The following is a 17,104-nucleotide window of genomic DNA, read 5'->3' as shown; positions in this document are numbered from 1 at the left end:
AACATTTGGACAGTCTCTGCAAGGACTGACAAGTTTATTTCTGCAGTCAAGCCTTTTTATAGGACCAAGGAACAAAGGGCTTAGAGCATACAGCCAGCAGAACAGGTACAAGGCTGGGATATAATCAGTAAAAGATACTTCAACGAACAGTGCATTCTTAATGACCCATGTATTTATCCATGACCCATTTTCTCAAGCAACGTCTTTAATGTTTGTTGTTAAATCTAGGCACCGAGCATAGCCAAAGGCAGGAAATGTTCTTCAGCAATCAGTACACAAATGCCTGGGTACTTCTGGCCCTTTGCCATTTTCCCACGGACTTTCTCCTTCAAGGCTATTTAGCACTGTGCCTCCCAACATTCTATCTGTCTGACATCCCAGATGGCTCAAGGTAAAGAATCTGCCTGCTAATGCAGGAGACACAGGGGACATGGGTTCAATCTTTGAGCCAGGAAGATCCCTTGGAGGAGGAAATGGCAACTCACTCCAGAATTTCTACCTGGAAAATCTCGTGGAGAGAGGAGCCTGGTAGGCTACAGTCCATGGGGTTACAAAGAGTCAGACAAAATTTAGCAACTGAGCATTATCTATCTATCTATCTATCATTCTTTCTTTCTATACATATGATTAAGTGGATGATCTCTTAGGTTTGAATGTGCATGTATGTGCGCTCAGCGCTCAGTTGTGTTGAAGTCTTTGCCACCGAAGGGCTGTAGCTCACAAGGTTCCTCTGTCCATGGAATTTTCCAGACAAGAATTCTGGAGTATGTTGCTTTTTCCCACTCCACAGGATCTTCCCAGCTCAGGGACTGAACCCATATCTCCAGTATGTTCTTCATTGGCAGGTGGATTCTTTTGCATTCTAGCAGCCTAACATTTTAAATCCATGTCCTACCTTAAATGATATTAACACAATATTTTATATCTTTTTGCTTTGGCTATCCTTATCACATATTTTGACTATAAAATATTTTTACTACTTTTGTCTTTTAAGCTTCTTATAATTTTATAAATAGTAGATCCACTACTTTATATATTTTTTTCTACCAATGATATTTCTCATTCATATTTTTCCCATTTTTGTTGTGGTCTATTTGTCCCCTGCTTAAAGTTCCTTTACCATTGCTTATAAAGTCAGTATAATGAATCTTAACCATTTTAGCTTTTATTTGTCTAGAAAAATCTTTATCTCTTCTTCAAATCTGAATAATTACATTGCTGGGTAGAGTATTCTTAGTTGCAGGTTTTTCCTTTCATCACTTTGAATGCATCATGCCCATGCTACTCATTTCTGGCCTGCCTATTTTCTACTAAAAAGTCATCTGATAGTCTTATACAAGTTTCTTTGAATATAACTATTTGTTGTTGTCTTGCTGCTTTTAAGATTCTCTAATTATCTTTAATAGTTGATAATTTAATGATAATGTGTCTTGATGTGGATCTATGTGTTAATCTAACTTGAATTGCTATACTTCCTGGACCTAGGGGTCTGTTTCCTTCCTGAGGTAGGGATGTTTTCAGCCATTATTTCTTCATATAAGTTTTCTGTTCATTTCTCTCTTTCCTTCTGCGATCTCTATAGTGTGAATGTTGGCATACTTGATGTCATCCCCAAAGTCTTAGATTATTTTAATTAAAAAAATTATTTTCTTTTTTATGGTCATCATGTGTAATTACCAATGACCTGTCTTTCAGAGCACTGATCCATTCCTCTGATCTAATCTACTGATAATTCCTTCTGGTGTGGATTTTATCTCAGTTATTGTATTCTTCAGCTCTGTTTGATTTTTATTTATAGTTTATAACTTTGCTGAAATCCTTATTATGTTCATTCATTCTCTTCCTGAGTTCCATGAGCATTTTTAGATCATTACCTTCAACTCTCTATTGAGTAGATTGATTATCTCCTCTCCGTTTAGTTCATTTTTGGAGGTGTTGTCTTATTTCATCATCTGGAATGTATTTCTCTGTCTTCTTATTTTTCCCAGTTCTCTATGTATTTTCCTGTGTACATCACTTACAGTTTTCAATCTTGGAGAAGTGACTTTGTGTAGGAAACATCCAATGAGGTCAAGAAGCATTCTCTCATTTGGGCATCAGAGGTATAGGCCATAGTGTAGCCCTCATATGGGACATGTGTACCCTTCTGTAATGGTAGGAGTTAGTATATTAGGCATGCTGGCAGGTGTGATTTGACCCCAGCTGAGTTGGCTATGTGGCTATACATTGTACATTTGCTTTGAAACCCCTGGAGGGTAAGGGATTCCATCCTCATGATTGGTTGAGTAGCCAGGGGTGGTAGGTAGTGCTGCTAGTAGCCCAAGGGAGAGTAGGGCCAGGTCCTCATGCAGCTGTCTGCTTAGCCAAGGGATAGTCAGGCTGGTGTTGGCCTCCTGGGGGTGGCGATGGGTCCCTGATTTGCTGTCTGCACAGCTCAATGGAGTTTGAGCTGGAAATGACCTGCTCGAACTGAGCATGGGTGGGTATGTCCTCCATACTGATAGGTTTAAGTTTCCAAAATGACACTTGGTAGGCTGATGTCATCACAGTAGAAAGAGCTCCTCAAAATTGGTACTTCTAAATGGCTACTTCCAGTATTCCCTTTCCAACGGGGAGTCTCAGTTGCCTTCAGCCTATCCAGGAGGCTCTCCAAGATGATCAGGTGGGTCTGACCCATGCCTCTTTCAAATTAGTGCTTGTGTACTGGGACTTAGAGTGTGTGACATTTTGTATGCACGGTTAAAGAGTGAAGATTCTGTTTCCTATAGCCTTCCAGCTTTTCCAAATAGAAAGCTTGCAGGCTATCAAAGCTAGATTTTCTGAGGGCTTATCTTCCCTGTGCAAGCCCTCCTGGACACAGAAGCCTAATGTGGGGATGTTGAACAGCTGTGTGTTCACTGGCAAGGACGTCTACATATGATGTTCCTTCCATTTGTGAGTTGCTCACCCAGAGGTGTCAGTCCTGACTATAATGTCTCTCTGCCTATCCTATCCACCTCATTATTTTTCGTACTTCAGGTCCTTAGATGTGAGAAATATTTCTGACAGTACTTAGGTTATATATATAGAGATAGCTGCTTTGTAAGTGGTTGCAATTTTGGTGTATCTGTGGGAGGAGGTAAGCTCAAGGTCTTCCTACTCTGTCATCTTTGCCACAACCCCCATCAATAATTTAGCTTCAAAAGATATAACCACAATATTAACAATGAATGCACTTCAATATACAAAGAATACATTCTCACTGAAATGTGTGTTATACTACAAATATAAAATTCAGATAACATTGAAAAAATACAGAACTTAAGATGCTTCCACATCTACTCATGAGCTATTAATTACTATGAGATCTGGCTTCCATGACAAAATCTAAACTTTGTAGAAATTAAATTAACCAACCATACATAGATACTGTACAACAAGCAGTAAATGACTGTAATTCCTGAGAAAAAGGAAACAATTCAAGAAAAATTTAAACATGAATAAAAAGCAATTGAAACAAATCAAACACAATCATAGAGTTAAAAATTAAAAAAAAAAAAACCTAACAGACTTTCAGTGATAACTGAGAAAATATTACAAATATAATTAGAAAGGAGCTGATTAGAAAATATTAGAAACTATAATGGTCAAAATTTCTTTTGAAAGTGGATAGCAACTCTAAACACGCAGATACAAGAAAATTCACAAAAACCCAAGTAAAAGGAACAGAAAGAAAATGGAATGAAGTCACAGGAGGAAAACATTTCTGAAAATGGATGAAAAATACTGTCAAAGCAACAAAAAGAAAAAAAAACATTATATATTATCAAGCAAAAACTAAAGCATAGATTTTGGTTAGAAAAATTTAAAACAGAAGACAATAGAATACTATCTTTAAAGTGGTAAAAGATAGGACAATTTAAGACCAAATGAAAACACTATATCCAGGAAAAACATGTTCTGTTTTAATGAACATGAAGGCAAAATAAAAACTCATTAGATAAAGGAAGTTAACAGAATGCATTATGCAAATTTGCACTAGAAGAAATGGTTTCTTATTTCCCAAGATAATTGTTGTGGAATCTTTGTATATTCTAGAGTAGTGATCATACAACTATAGCCTCTAGAGCAAATCATACACTCATTCATTTACCTTTTGTCTATAGCTGCTTTAACAGTATAAAGGTAGAAGTCAGGATGTAAGAAGAGAAGGTATTTCTTTCTCTTTCAGTATGCTTCTTGGATTGTTTCTTATTTTGGTTCTAGCATCTAGTGGGCAAACCTCACCATGGTTCTCAATCTTGAAGAGATTTCCAGGCTTCTGTGATACTTTAATACCACCTCTTCTCATGCCTTGCAATCACAGATGCAGCTATGACAGTCTGATCTTGCTAATACCTACGTTACTTCAAAGTCACCCCACAGAAAACCATGATTCAAAAAGATATAGGCAGCTTCCAGTTCAATATGGCAGAGTAGAAGGATGTGCACTCATCTCCTCCTGTGAGAACACTAAAATCACAAGTTGCTGAACAACCATTGCCAGGAGGATGTCAGAACCTACTAAAAACAGATACTCCACATCCAAAGACAAAGAAGCCACAGTAAGAGAGTAGGAGGGGCACAACCATTATAAAATCAAATCCCAAATTCACTGGTCAGTGACCCACAAACTGGAGAACAATAATACCAAAGAACTTCTCCTGTTGTGTAGGTTCAAAACCCCACATCAGGCTTCCAACCTGGGGACCTGACAAAGGGATTAGGAATCCCCAGGGAATCTGACCTTGAAGGCCTGCAAGAGTTGATTACAAGATTACACAGGACTAGGGCAAACAGAGACTTCTGTTTAAAGGAACAAACAAAACCTTGTGCACCAAGACTTATAAGAAAGGAGCAGTGACTTCACAGGAAACTGACCGAACTACCTGCTTTTGTTGGAGGGTGTCCTGAGGAGGCGTCAGTCAGCAGGGACTGACCACAGGGACGGCGGGACTGTCAGCAGATGTCTGGAAAGGTCCCCTTTGGTGTAAACCCTCTTAGAGTTTGCCATCAATCTGACCATAGAGCCTGTAGACCTGAGGGCTGGATCACCTCAGGCCAGAAAATGACCAGGTTGGGAGTGCAACTGCAACCATCAGCACATAGTTAGCTCAAGAGAGTTCCAGAGAAACATTTATTTCTGCTTTATTGACTATGCCAAAGCCATTGACTGTGTGGATCACAATAAACTGTGGAAAATTCTGAAATAGATGGGAATACCAGACCACCTCACCCGCCTCTTGAGAAATCTGTATGCAGGTCAGGAAGCAACAGTTAGAACTGGACATGGAACAACAGACTGGTTCCAAATAGGAAAAGGAGTACATCAGAGCCGTATGTTGTCACCCGATTTATTAATTTATTTATTTATATGCAGAATACTTGAACTGTGGTGTTGGAGAAGACTCTTGAGAGTCCCTTGGACTGCATGGAGATCTAGCCAGTCCATTCTGAAGGAGATCAGCCCTGGGATTTCTTTGGAAGGAATGATGCTAAGGCTGAAACTCCAGTACTTTGGCCACCTCATGCAAAGAGTTGACTCATTGGAAAAGACTCTGATGCTGGGTGGGATTGGGGGCAGGAGGAGAAGGGGATAACAAAGGATGAGATGGCTGGATGGCATCACTGACTCGATGGACGTTGGTTTGGGTGAACTCTGGGAGTTGGTGATGGACAGGAAGGACTGGAATGCCACGGTTCATGGGGTCGCAAAGAATCGGACACGACTGAGCAACTGAACTGAACTGATCTGATGCAGAGTATATCATGAGAAATGCTGGGCTGGAGGAAGCACAAGTTGAAATCAAGTTTGCCGGGAGAAATATCAATAACCTCAGATATGCACATGACACCACCCTTCTGGCAGTAAGTGAAGAACTAAAGAGCCTCTTGATGAAAGTGAAAGAGGAGAGTGAAAAAGTTGGCCAAAAGCTTAACATTCAGAAAACTAAGATTATGGCATCCGGTCCCGTCACTTCATGACAAATAGATGGGGAAACAGTGGCCGACTATTTCTCTGGGCTCCAAAATCACTGCAGATGGTGATTGCAGCTATGAAATTAAAAGACCCTTAGTCCTTGGAAGGAAAGTTATGACCAACCTAGACAGCATATTAAAAAGCAGAGACATTACTTTGTCAAGAATGGTCTGTGTAGTCAAAGTTATGGTTTTTCCAGTCGTCATGTATGAATGTGAGATTTGGACTATAAAGAAAGCTGAGTGGTGAAGAATTGATGCTTTTGAACTGTGGTGTTGGAAAAGACTCTTGAGAATCTCGTGGACTGCAAGGAGATCCAACCAGTCCATCCAAAAGGAGATCAGTCCTGGGTGTTCATTGGAAGGACTGATGATAAAGATGAAACTCTAATACTTTGGCTACCTGATGTGAAAAGCTGACTTATTTGAAAAGACCCTGATGCTGGGAAAGAGTGGGGGCAGGAGGAGAAGGGGATGACAGAGGATGAGATGGTTGAATGGTGCCACCGACTCAATGGACATGGGTTTGGGTGGACTCTGGGAGTTGGTGATGGACAGAGAAGCCTGGTGTGTTGCAGGTCATGGGGTTGCAAAGAGTCAGATATGACTGAGTGACTAAATGAACCAAACTTACTTAGCAAGGCCCTGTGCACCAGATAGCCTTGTGGTTGGTCTACAGTTAGCTTATTACTCTCATGCGACCACTAGTCTCCTCTTAATTGCTTATACCAAATATTTATTAAGTTTTGGAGTTCCCATAAGCTTGAATTGCCTACACATGTTTTTCTAAATAGAGTCAGTTCAAGTGGAGAGAGCTGTGGAGGCCTCCACTATCATGGTACAAGTTGCTTTCTAGGTAAAACCAACAAGCAGGCACAATGGTCCAGTTTGCTTAGAATGACACTCCTGCTTTACAAGAAGTTTTCTGAGTGCGATCACTAGCCTATGGTGTTCTGAACACAAAACTTCTGTCCTTTAAGAGAATGGGAGCAGCTGGAATTGGGGCCCAGTACTCTTGGCCTGGCATTCTTAGGGTAGAGCTTTTGAATGGGGGCTGGGTAGAGATCATCATATGTTTTAGCTACTCTTGCATTGAATAGACCTTGTTCAATGTGGAGCTGGAGGGGACAAGTAATGTTTGCAGCAACAACAATCAAGGGGACATCGTAGCCTTTGACTGTGACCCAGGGGCAGTGGCATCTCTATGTCCCTGCCTGTACTTGCCTGAGTGCACTTTCAGCTCTGTTGGGACGAGAGATGGCAGGGAAGGAGTGGGTTCTGGCTCAAATGTCATAGATTCTCAGTCTTCCTGAGATTTAGTAGATTTTGTTCAGCAAATAATTTCTTTGTTTGTTCTTTATTTTCAGATATTTCCCTGGTAGTCTCTTCAAATCAAACATATATATTATGAGATCTCAGAATCTCAAACTTCAAAAATCAGCAAAGATAAGGAAAACAAACTAGGCAAACACATATGAACACATATCAGCTGTATTCGCAATATCTAAAAGCTGATCAAACATCAATTGCCCATTTATTTAAGAGTGCATAAACAAAATTTGGTATATATGTACAATGGAAAGTGGAAAATTACTCAGCAATAAAAAGAATGGGTTACTTATACATGACAAAATGAAGAAATCTGAAAATCATTTTACACAGCGAAGAAGCCTGAGAGAAAAGATGACATGCTCTATGATTCTATTACATACCATCCAGATCACTGGTTATCTGGAGATGGGTTTGGAGGGAAGAATGGCTTGAAAAGAGGCCTAATCAACCATTTGGAAATGAAGGAAATATTCTGTATCTTGATGTGGTGGTGATTTCATTGGCCACAAAACTCACAGAGTTCTTCAATTTAAATACATACTGTTTATTTCAAACCAATTATTCCTCAATAAAGTGTTTAAAAAAATAATGTGCAGGTCTTCTTCAGATCCAAGAATTTATATGTTTGAGCAATAATTCAGAAACATTTTTTTTTTTTAAAGATTTCATCTTCACTGGAAGAATAGGAAGCTGCACAATAAAATAGAAAATTTAGTTTTGCTTATTCATAATAATGATATATTTGTTATTTTTAACTAACAATTTATTTAGATATTTCCTATATTAAAAATGGAACATTAAAAGGAGGCTAAATTTTTAAATATAATTGTTGTTAGTGTAGCAGCAGCTGAGTGAGGATTAAATACCATGAACACTCCCATTTAGTAAAATTAGCTAGTTATGACTCTACAATTAGCTATAATTATAAATGTAATGGGATGCCACAAGATGAGATTAAAGTAGTAATAGTGTTTTAGATAAATGTGGTCTTCAGTTTATTTAGGCATGTTTTACTAGCACCCTTTTGCTTGTAAAATACAGAATCTTTCATGCAACGAGCTGAGTCCTATAATGGAACAAGCCTTCAAGAAATTCGTAATTCTTTTCAGTTTCACCTCACCTAAATCCCAGGCACAGGTTCTTTGCTCACTGGACCTTAGTATTCTTTTATTAAACTGAGAAATAAGAGTTTCTGTAAAGTCAAGACAGTTGACTATCAAGCACACAGGCAAACCAGGATGAGAAAGCTCAGTCTGATCTGACTTTATTTTGTTAACTCTTAATGATTAACTATTATTATTCATACTTTTCTTCTCATTTTGTTAGGTGGTATTTCCCCAGTTAGAGATGCTCAAACATTAGAAGTCATTACTCACTTCTACCTTGTTTTAGCTTTATCAACCATTAATTAATATTCAGTTTAGTTTATCTGTAATTTTAAAGGTATTCCCTCTCTCCACTGTCATAAGACAGTGATTATCTTCTTCTATGAATATTTATCTTCCACAAGTTACCAACATGATTTTTCTAAAATGTCGGTTTGAACACAATATATTCTTTAAAGAAAAATCCCTATTGCTTCCCTGTGATCTGCAGAAAATAAGTCAACCTCCTTGTCTTCTTATATAGATGTACACAATTTCCATGAATTTCCTTTTAAGTCTTAAATTTCACTCCCTCTCTTTTACATTAATATCAGGAATTAAATTTTTGGAAGTTTAACATATCATTATTTAATTGCCTTTGCACAGAAAGTTTTCTATTTATCTTTGCTGAGGTTTATTTATGTTTACAAATTTACTTATGAATTTTTCCCTGGTCATTTATATCACTCATCTATAGAAGCTGCTCTGTCTTCATAATTTCTACCCTTGTGGCTTAGCTGGTAATGAATCTGCCTGCAATGTGGAAGACCTGGGTTCAATCCCTTGTTTGGGAAGATCCCCTGGAGAAGGGAGGAGATACCCACTCCAGTATCCTGGACTAGAGAATTCCATGGACTGTCCATAGAGTTGCAAATTCAGATATAATTGAGCAACTTTCACTCACTTTATTCACTGGGTTTATCATATGACATTTTATTAATAGCTATCCATTTAGCTGTTTTTTCCATCAATTAATGTGAGCTCAAGTACAGAAATCATTTAAAATTGGGAATTTTTATAGGGCACAGAGTATATAAAAATTAAGTAAGTATTAATTTGACTAATGAATTCTCACTAAGGCATATATAACAAAATATGAATTATCTTTACTCTTGTTTACTTTTATTACAATTTCCTTGTGAACAGGTACAATTTTAAAAAACAATTTATCAGCTTAGTATATATTCAAATGAAGGGGAGAAATAATAATGACTCAAGCCAGAGAACACATGAGATAAATGTGTCACTTGGTTAACCTCTGGAAAATTAAGAGTTACTTACGTTTCACACTTGAGACTGTGTACTGCAGAGTATCTGATTCTCTCACTAGACATTCACAAAGATTTCTTTAGTAAATCTGGTATTTTGTTCTGTCTTTCTTAATACATCAGACTGTGTTACCTTTACCAAGTGTATATATATATATATATATATACACCAAGTGTATATATATATAAACATATATATATATAAACATATATATATAAACATATATATATATATATAAAACATATGATACTGACAGAAGATAAACAATGCATCCCAAACAATAGCCTCAAAGTGTCAGAAGTTGGTATATATATGTCCTAAAAACAAATTACATGGAAACCATTATCATTATTCAAAAGAAAGTACAGAGAAAGTCAGTCCATTCCAAAATCAACAGCCAGACAAAATAGAGTCCATCTTCCTGATGTATGTATTCTGATTAGTTCCAAATACATCTTTCAAAGTATATATTCTTCATATATGCGATTCAAACAAATAAAGTCTCTTAAGTTTTGAATCGTATACAGAATTTAGAAAGATGGTAATGATAACCCTGTAAGCGAGACAGCAAAAGAGACGCAGATGTAGAGAACAGTCTTTTGGACTCTGTAGGAGAGGGAGATGGTGGGATGATTTGGGAGAATGGCACTGAAACATGTGTAATATCATATATAAAACGAATCACCAGTCCAGGTTCGATGCATGATACTGGATGCTTGGGGCTGGTTCACTGGGAGGACGCAGCGGAATGGTTCAAGGAGGGAGGTCGGAGAGGGTTCAGCATGGGGAATACGTTTATACCTGTCGCGGATTCATGTTGATGTATGGCAAAACCAATACAATATTGTAAAGTAATTAACCTCCAATTAAAATAAACAAATATTAAAAATAGATTTGAATCAGTGATTCTCTAAGTTATTATAAAGCTTAGCACTTTCAGAATATTACGTTTACTTAACTCTATTTTCAGTTAATATAGAATTAAATAAAAATAGTTTTTTCCCCAGGATCTTCCTCAGAGCTTCTTTGACATCTTTGTTTCTCAGAGAGTAAATCAAAGGATTCAACATGGGAGTGACCAGGGTGTAACACAAGGAGGCCACTTTACTCAGCTCAGGAAATCTGTCAGGGATGACATACATAAAGATGATGGCACCATACAGTACACTCACGACTCCCAGGTGAGAGCTGCAAGTGGAGAAGACTTTCTTTCGCCCCTCAGTGGAGCGTATTTTTAGAACTGTGGATACAATATATATATAAGACACAGTAATGACAATTATGGTAGGCAAAATGATAATGGTGCATAGGAAAAAGGATACCATATTAGGAATGTAGAGATCAGAACAAGAAATCCTCAGAAGTGGACGCTCATCACAGTAAAAATGGTCAATGTTCCGAGAAGCACAAAAGGATAAAGTAAATGTCATGATGGTCTGAAGAACTGAGCTGATACAGCCAAAAAAATAGGAACCAGCCACAAATTGAACACAGAGATGTGCTGACATCTGCACAGAGTAGAGGAGTGGGTTGCAGATGGCAATGAAGCGGTCATAAGCCATGACTGCCAGGAGAAACCCCTCGGTCACAATGAAGAGGATAAAGAGAAACAGCTGTGTCACACAGCCTGCATAGGAGATGGACTTGCTCTCAGACCAGATGTTGATCATAGCCTTAGGTGCAATAACAGATGAATAGAAGAGATCAACGAAAGACAGGTTGCCTAGGAAGAAATACATTGGTGTGTTCAGCCGGGGATCAGTCATAATAATGACCATCATGCCAATATTTCCTAGAAGGATCATGGCATAGACAAGTAGAAAAAGCAGGAAGAGGAGGATGTGAAACTCTGGGCGGACCCTGAAGCCAACCCTGTCACCCATGGCAGAAATCTGCTGAGAAGCACAAGGCAAAATAAATGAAACTGTGGCTTTGATTCTAGTGCTATTAATACTTTCTTAAATGTAGAATTAAATTATTTACTGCTTAATAAGATATTGCATACAAAACAATTTTAATGTCAGGAAGATGCAAGAATTTAAAGTAGAAGTCAGTAGGCTTCTTATACTGTAATTCTATTAAGCAGTGAAAAGATGTTCTTTGGTTATTTTATTTAAATCATAACTGGCAGGGATTTCTGCAAGAAATTAGCCTATTTTATTGCCTAAAATCACTCACATTCTAAATTTCTATTCTTAAACTATGTATAGCTAGAGACTTTCTTCATCTAAAATTGTAGAATGCACATTATCTAAAATGAATATATCTCATGTAATGTATATGATAGTGTTTATAGCCCTCATGAGAGCGAAGTTAGTGTTTGATTCATTACATGACAGTAGTAAATAAATTGAAAATATTTTTACCTTATTTTAGCTCAATATATTTCATTTTCTTTATTCATGTAGGCCATCTTTGAAAATACAATAAAATAGACAACATTGGCATAGTTAATAACATCCAAAAATCACTAAGTGAAGATAAAGTTCTCTAATGGAATTTTCAAATATTTTCCTTTTCTCAGGTCAAAGCCATTCTCCCAATATATACATTTTTATTGCCTCATTATAAATATTTCATTTCCATTAACACTCATTTAACAAATATCACAGTCATTTAAACTTCTTTTTGAGGCAGAGAAAGAAGGTAGTGAATATTCCAATCCTTACACTGCAGTGAATGACTTTCCACCAAGGCTCCATCGATTCAAGAGATCTCACTGTTTAGATAATGCAAGTAAACTTCACTGATATACATAAAGGGAAATCCCTTTCCTGAATTCTGTTACACCTTAGGTGTTTTAAGATAAATATACTTGGGTAAACATGGATATTTAAAGACCATAGCAACTTGCATCGTCCAGAGTCCATGATCATGAACTCGAGTATGGGTAGTCGTGTTTAAGATGATGTTAGTTATTTAAAGCCTGTGAAACCTTCCTCAGGATATTTCACCATTGAATTTTTGCTCATCCTCCGTGATGGATTCCACTGGGAGAGGAGTAATCGTAAAGTCAATTATGGTGCCATAAGTGAAGATTCTTGGGCTGTTGTCCATGAGGACTGAAGTAACCTTAGGTACAAACAAATAGTCTAATAATAGTCAAAAACAAGGGAAAAAGATAAAAATTCACTTCAAATGATTACCTGTATATCTTGATATACCTATGCCTCAGGATATGACAAATGCTCTCTAAATCACAAATTCAAAGATAGATTATGGTTGCTAATGCTGTTTTCCTATATTTAAAAACCAAACAGTTAAAAAATATACTGAAGGAAAGATAGCATTCATACAATTAACTTTATATCTTTAGCAAAAACACTTATGAGATTAGGATCTCTATTTAAAAATTCCTTTAAAACTGCAGTGTGACTAAAAGACTACATCAACATCAGAGACATACTACTCTATTTAGTAAGCCCAACTTGATAAGAGTGTCATTTTTCTAAAATATTTTTATCAGTTAATTTTAATATTATTTTTAAAAACCAGTTTTTAATTTAAAAATTATGTTTAGAATTTATCTGAGTTTTTAAAGTGTATAGATAGCAAAAATGATGTGGGACCAGAGCTTCTCTTTTATTATAATTCAGTATTAGTAAAAGCTTAATCAGTTTAGGAAGAGAAAGTATTGGATATTTTAAACAGGAAAATATTAAATAAGGATAGTTAGGTATATTAAACTGAGAAACCAGAGTTTCTGCAAAGTCAAGACAGTTGACCTTGGAACACATAGGCAAAAGCAGAATTTGAAAGCTCAGTCTGAGTTCTGAGAATATTTTCTTAACTCTTAATGGTTAAATATTGTTAATCATATTTTCTTCCTTATTTTATGAGGCAACATTTTCCCAGTGAGAGATTTTTAAACATGAAATAATTATTATCTTCCACCAGACCTCATTTTATTAACCACCCCAATATTCAGCTTAGTTTATCCATGGTTTTAAAGATATTCCCTCTCTTCACTGTCTCATGTAAGACTGCTGTCATTAAAACAATCATAACCTCTCATTTGGATAATCAGAGGCTTTCTGTGATTATTTTCTTCTATGAATATTTAGCTACCCAAAGTTAAAATGCAATTTTTCTAAAATACAAATTTGAACACAATATATCCTTTTATCAATCCACAGTGCTTCCCTGCTGCCTGCAGAATTAAAGAAATCTTCCTTGTCTTGTTATATAGGTCTGTATGAGTTCCATGAATTTCCTTCTAAGTTTCTCTTGCTCCCTTTCTTGTGCATTAAAATAAAAAACTGAATTTCAGGAAGTTTTTAATCTTTCCTTGATCATTTAGATCACTCATCTCTAAAGACTGCGTTCTATACGTATTTCTATATTTGCTTGTATTCACTTGGTTTAACATATGGCATGTTAACTCTCTAGTCAGATATTTTCCCCTCAATTACTGTGACCTCAAGTAGAGACATTACTTATGCCTAGGAATTTTTATAGGGTAAAGAGTACGTCAAAATTCAATAAATATTGGATTGATAAAATAATTCTCACTAAGGCACATCAGATCAGATCAGTCGCTCAGTCGTGTCCGACTCTTTGGGACCCCATGAATCGCAGCACGTCAGGCCTCCCTGTCCATCACTAACTCCTGGAGTTCACTCAGACTCACGTCCACTGAGTCAGTGATGCCCTCCAGCCATTTCACCCTCTGTCATGCTCTTCTCCTCCTGCCCCCCATCCCTCCCAGCATCAGAGTCTTTTCCAATGAGTCAACTCTTCGCATGAGGTGGCCAGAGTACTGGACTTTCAGCTTTCCCATCATTCCTTCCAAAGAAATCCCAGGGCTGATCTCCTTCAGAATGGACTGATTGGATCTCTTTGCAGTCCAAGGGACTCTCAAGAGTCTTCTCCAACACCAATTCTTCGGCGCTCAGCCTTCTTCACAGTCAAACTCTCACATCCATACATGACCACAGGAAAAACCATAGCCTTGACTAGACGGACCTTTATTGGCAAAGTAATGTCTCTGCTTTTCAATATGCTATCTAGGTTGGTCATAACTTTCCCTCCAAGGAGTAAGCATCAACAAAATAAAAAATTTGCTTGTTTATTTTATTACAGTTTTCTTGTAAAAAGAAAGGATATACAAAAAAATTTATCAGATTAATTAATATTCAAATGATAGGGAGATAAAATTATTCATGTCAGAGAAACCATGAAATAAATTCATTTAGCCTCTGGGCAATTAAGAGTTACTTACATGTCACCCTTCAGACTGTGCACTGCAGAGTGATTCTCTCACTAAGAGTTCACAAAGATTTCTTCAGTAAATATGATATTTCATTTGCTTATTACATTAGCTTCTGCTACCTCTACCAAGTACATTTATATCCACATAACACATGTTATACATAATGCAAGCAAAATGAAGATGAAGCACAGAGAAAGTCATTCCATTCTGAATCAAACAAGCAAATCATATTCCAAATGTACTTTTCAGCTGTAAATACATGGAATTCTAAGAAATTAAAACTTTATGATTAAATATTTCTAAGATCAATGGGTACAACTTTTTAATCAGTTGCTTCCCCAAGTTGTTATAATTCCCAGGACTTTCATTTACATCACTGTAAAAATAGAATTAAAGTAACTTTTCTCTAGGCTCTTTCTCAGAGCTTCCTTGACATCTTTGTTCCTCAAAAAGTAAATCAAAGGATTCAACATGGCAGTGACTAGGGGGAAACATAAGGAAGCCACTTTACTGAGCTCAGGAAATGTATCAGGAGTGAGATACATAAAAAATACAACACCATAGAGTACACTCACAACTCCTAGGTGAGAGCTACAAGTGGAGAAGTCTTTCTTTGACCCCTCAGTGGAGCGTATTTTTAGAACTGTGGATACAATATATATATATACATATATATATATATGTATATATATATGTATATATATATGTATGACACAATAGTGACAATTATGGTAGGCAAAATGATAATGCTGCACAAGAAAAAAAAAGCAACTTATGAATATTGAGATCAGAACAAGAAATCTTCTGAAGTGGACGGTCATCACAGTAAAAATGGTCAATGGTTCGAGATGCACAAAAGGATAAAGTAAATGTCATGCTGGTTTGAAGAACTGAGCTGATACAGCCAAAAAAAAAAGGAACCAGCCACCAACTGAACACAGAGATGTGCTGACATCTGGACAGAGTAGAGGAGTGGGTTGCAGATGGCAATGAAGCGGTCATAAGCCATGATTGCCAGGATAAATCCTTTAGTCACAATGAAGAGAGCAAAGAGAAAGAACTGGCTAATACAGCCTGTAAATGAGATGGACTTGCTCTCAGACCAGAAGTTGCTCATAGCCTTGGGTGCAATAACAGAAGAATAGAAGAGATCAATGAAGGAGAGGTTGCCTAGGGAAAAATACATTGGTGTGTTCAGCTGGGGGTCAGTCATAATAATGACCATCATGCCAATATTTCCTAGAAGCATCATGGTGTAGATAAGCAGAAATAACAGGAAGAGGAGAATGTGAAGTTCTGAGCAGACCCTGAAGCCGACAAGAATGAAGTCAGTCACTTCTGAGTAGTTGCTTGTTCCCCTGTCACCCATGGCAGACAACTGCTGAGAGGCAAAAGGCAAAAGAAATGAAATTGTGACTTTGAGTCATCAATTCATCAATATGCTCTTAAATGTAGCTATACATTATTTACTTCTTAATGAGAAAAGTTATACAAAACAATTTTAACATCAATAAGATGCATGAATTTGGATTTAGATATTACTAAACTTCAGGAATTGTTATTCCATTAAACAATGAAAGAAGTTATATGGTTATTTTATTTAAATCATACATTGGCAAGGATTTCTGCAAGAAATTAGTGTATTTTATTGTCTAAGATTATTCACATTTGGAATTTCTATTCTTGCTATACTTATTGTTAAAAATTATCTTATCCAAATTAGGAGTATTACATCTTATGTAAAATAAGCATATTGCATGGAATCTCTATGGTAGTGTTTATAGCCATTATGATAGCTAAGTCAGTATTTGTGTCATTACATGACAGTATTAAAAATATTTGAAATATTTTTACTTTATTTTACCTCAATATATTTAGTTTCCATTGTTACTGGAGCCATCTTTGAAAAAATGTGATTAGACAATACTGGTATGTTAAGTAAAATCAAAAATCACTAAGAGTAGATAAAGTTCTCTAACTCTACTTCTAAACATATGTTCCTTTTCTCATATCAAAGTCATTCTCTCAAATACATGAATTTTAATTGCTTCATTACAAATGTTTAACTTGCATTAATAGTCATTAAATTTTAAAACATGTCATAATTATTTGGCCCTCTCTTTAAAAGCAAAGAGAGAAGCTGGTGAAT

The 17,104-nt window shown here is 36.6% G+C and overlaps 1 protein-coding gene and 1 pseudogene across 1 annotated transcript; both read right to left on the bottom strand.

Moving 5' to 3' along the window:
* Positions 1-10,294: 10,294 nt before the first annotated feature.
* Positions 10,295-12,956, bottom strand: LOC109558484 (olfactory receptor 9K2-like). Its single transcript, XM_019959874.2, has one exon. It carries the CDS (start codon positions 11,624-11,626, stop codon positions 10,694-10,696), a length of 933 nt encoding a protein of 310 aa, XP_019815433.2. The 5' UTR covers positions 11,627-12,956; the 3' UTR covers positions 10,295-10,693.
* Positions 12,957-14,812: 1,856 nt separating this feature from the next.
* On the bottom strand, positions 14,813-16,376 carry LOC139183143 (olfactory receptor 9K2-like; annotated as a pseudogene).
* Positions 16,377-17,104: the final 728 nt, after the last annotated feature.

The sequence above is a fragment of the Bos indicus genome, chromosome 5, assembly GCF_029378745.1.
Source record: "Bos indicus isolate NIAB-ARS_2022 breed Sahiwal x Tharparkar chromosome 5, NIAB-ARS_B.indTharparkar_mat_pri_1.0, whole genome shotgun sequence".
Lineage (NCBI taxonomy): Eukaryota > Metazoa > Chordata > Mammalia > Artiodactyla > Bovidae > Bos > Bos indicus.
Note: the sequence above shows the minus strand (reverse complement) of the source record. Positions and strands in the feature narration are given on the sequence as shown.

Excerpts from the sequence above, each read along its gene's own strand:
- LOC109558484 (XM_019959874.2), bottom strand. The coding sequence starts at position 11,626 with ATGGGTGACAGGGTTGGCTTCAGGGTCCGCCCAGAGTTTCACATCCTC.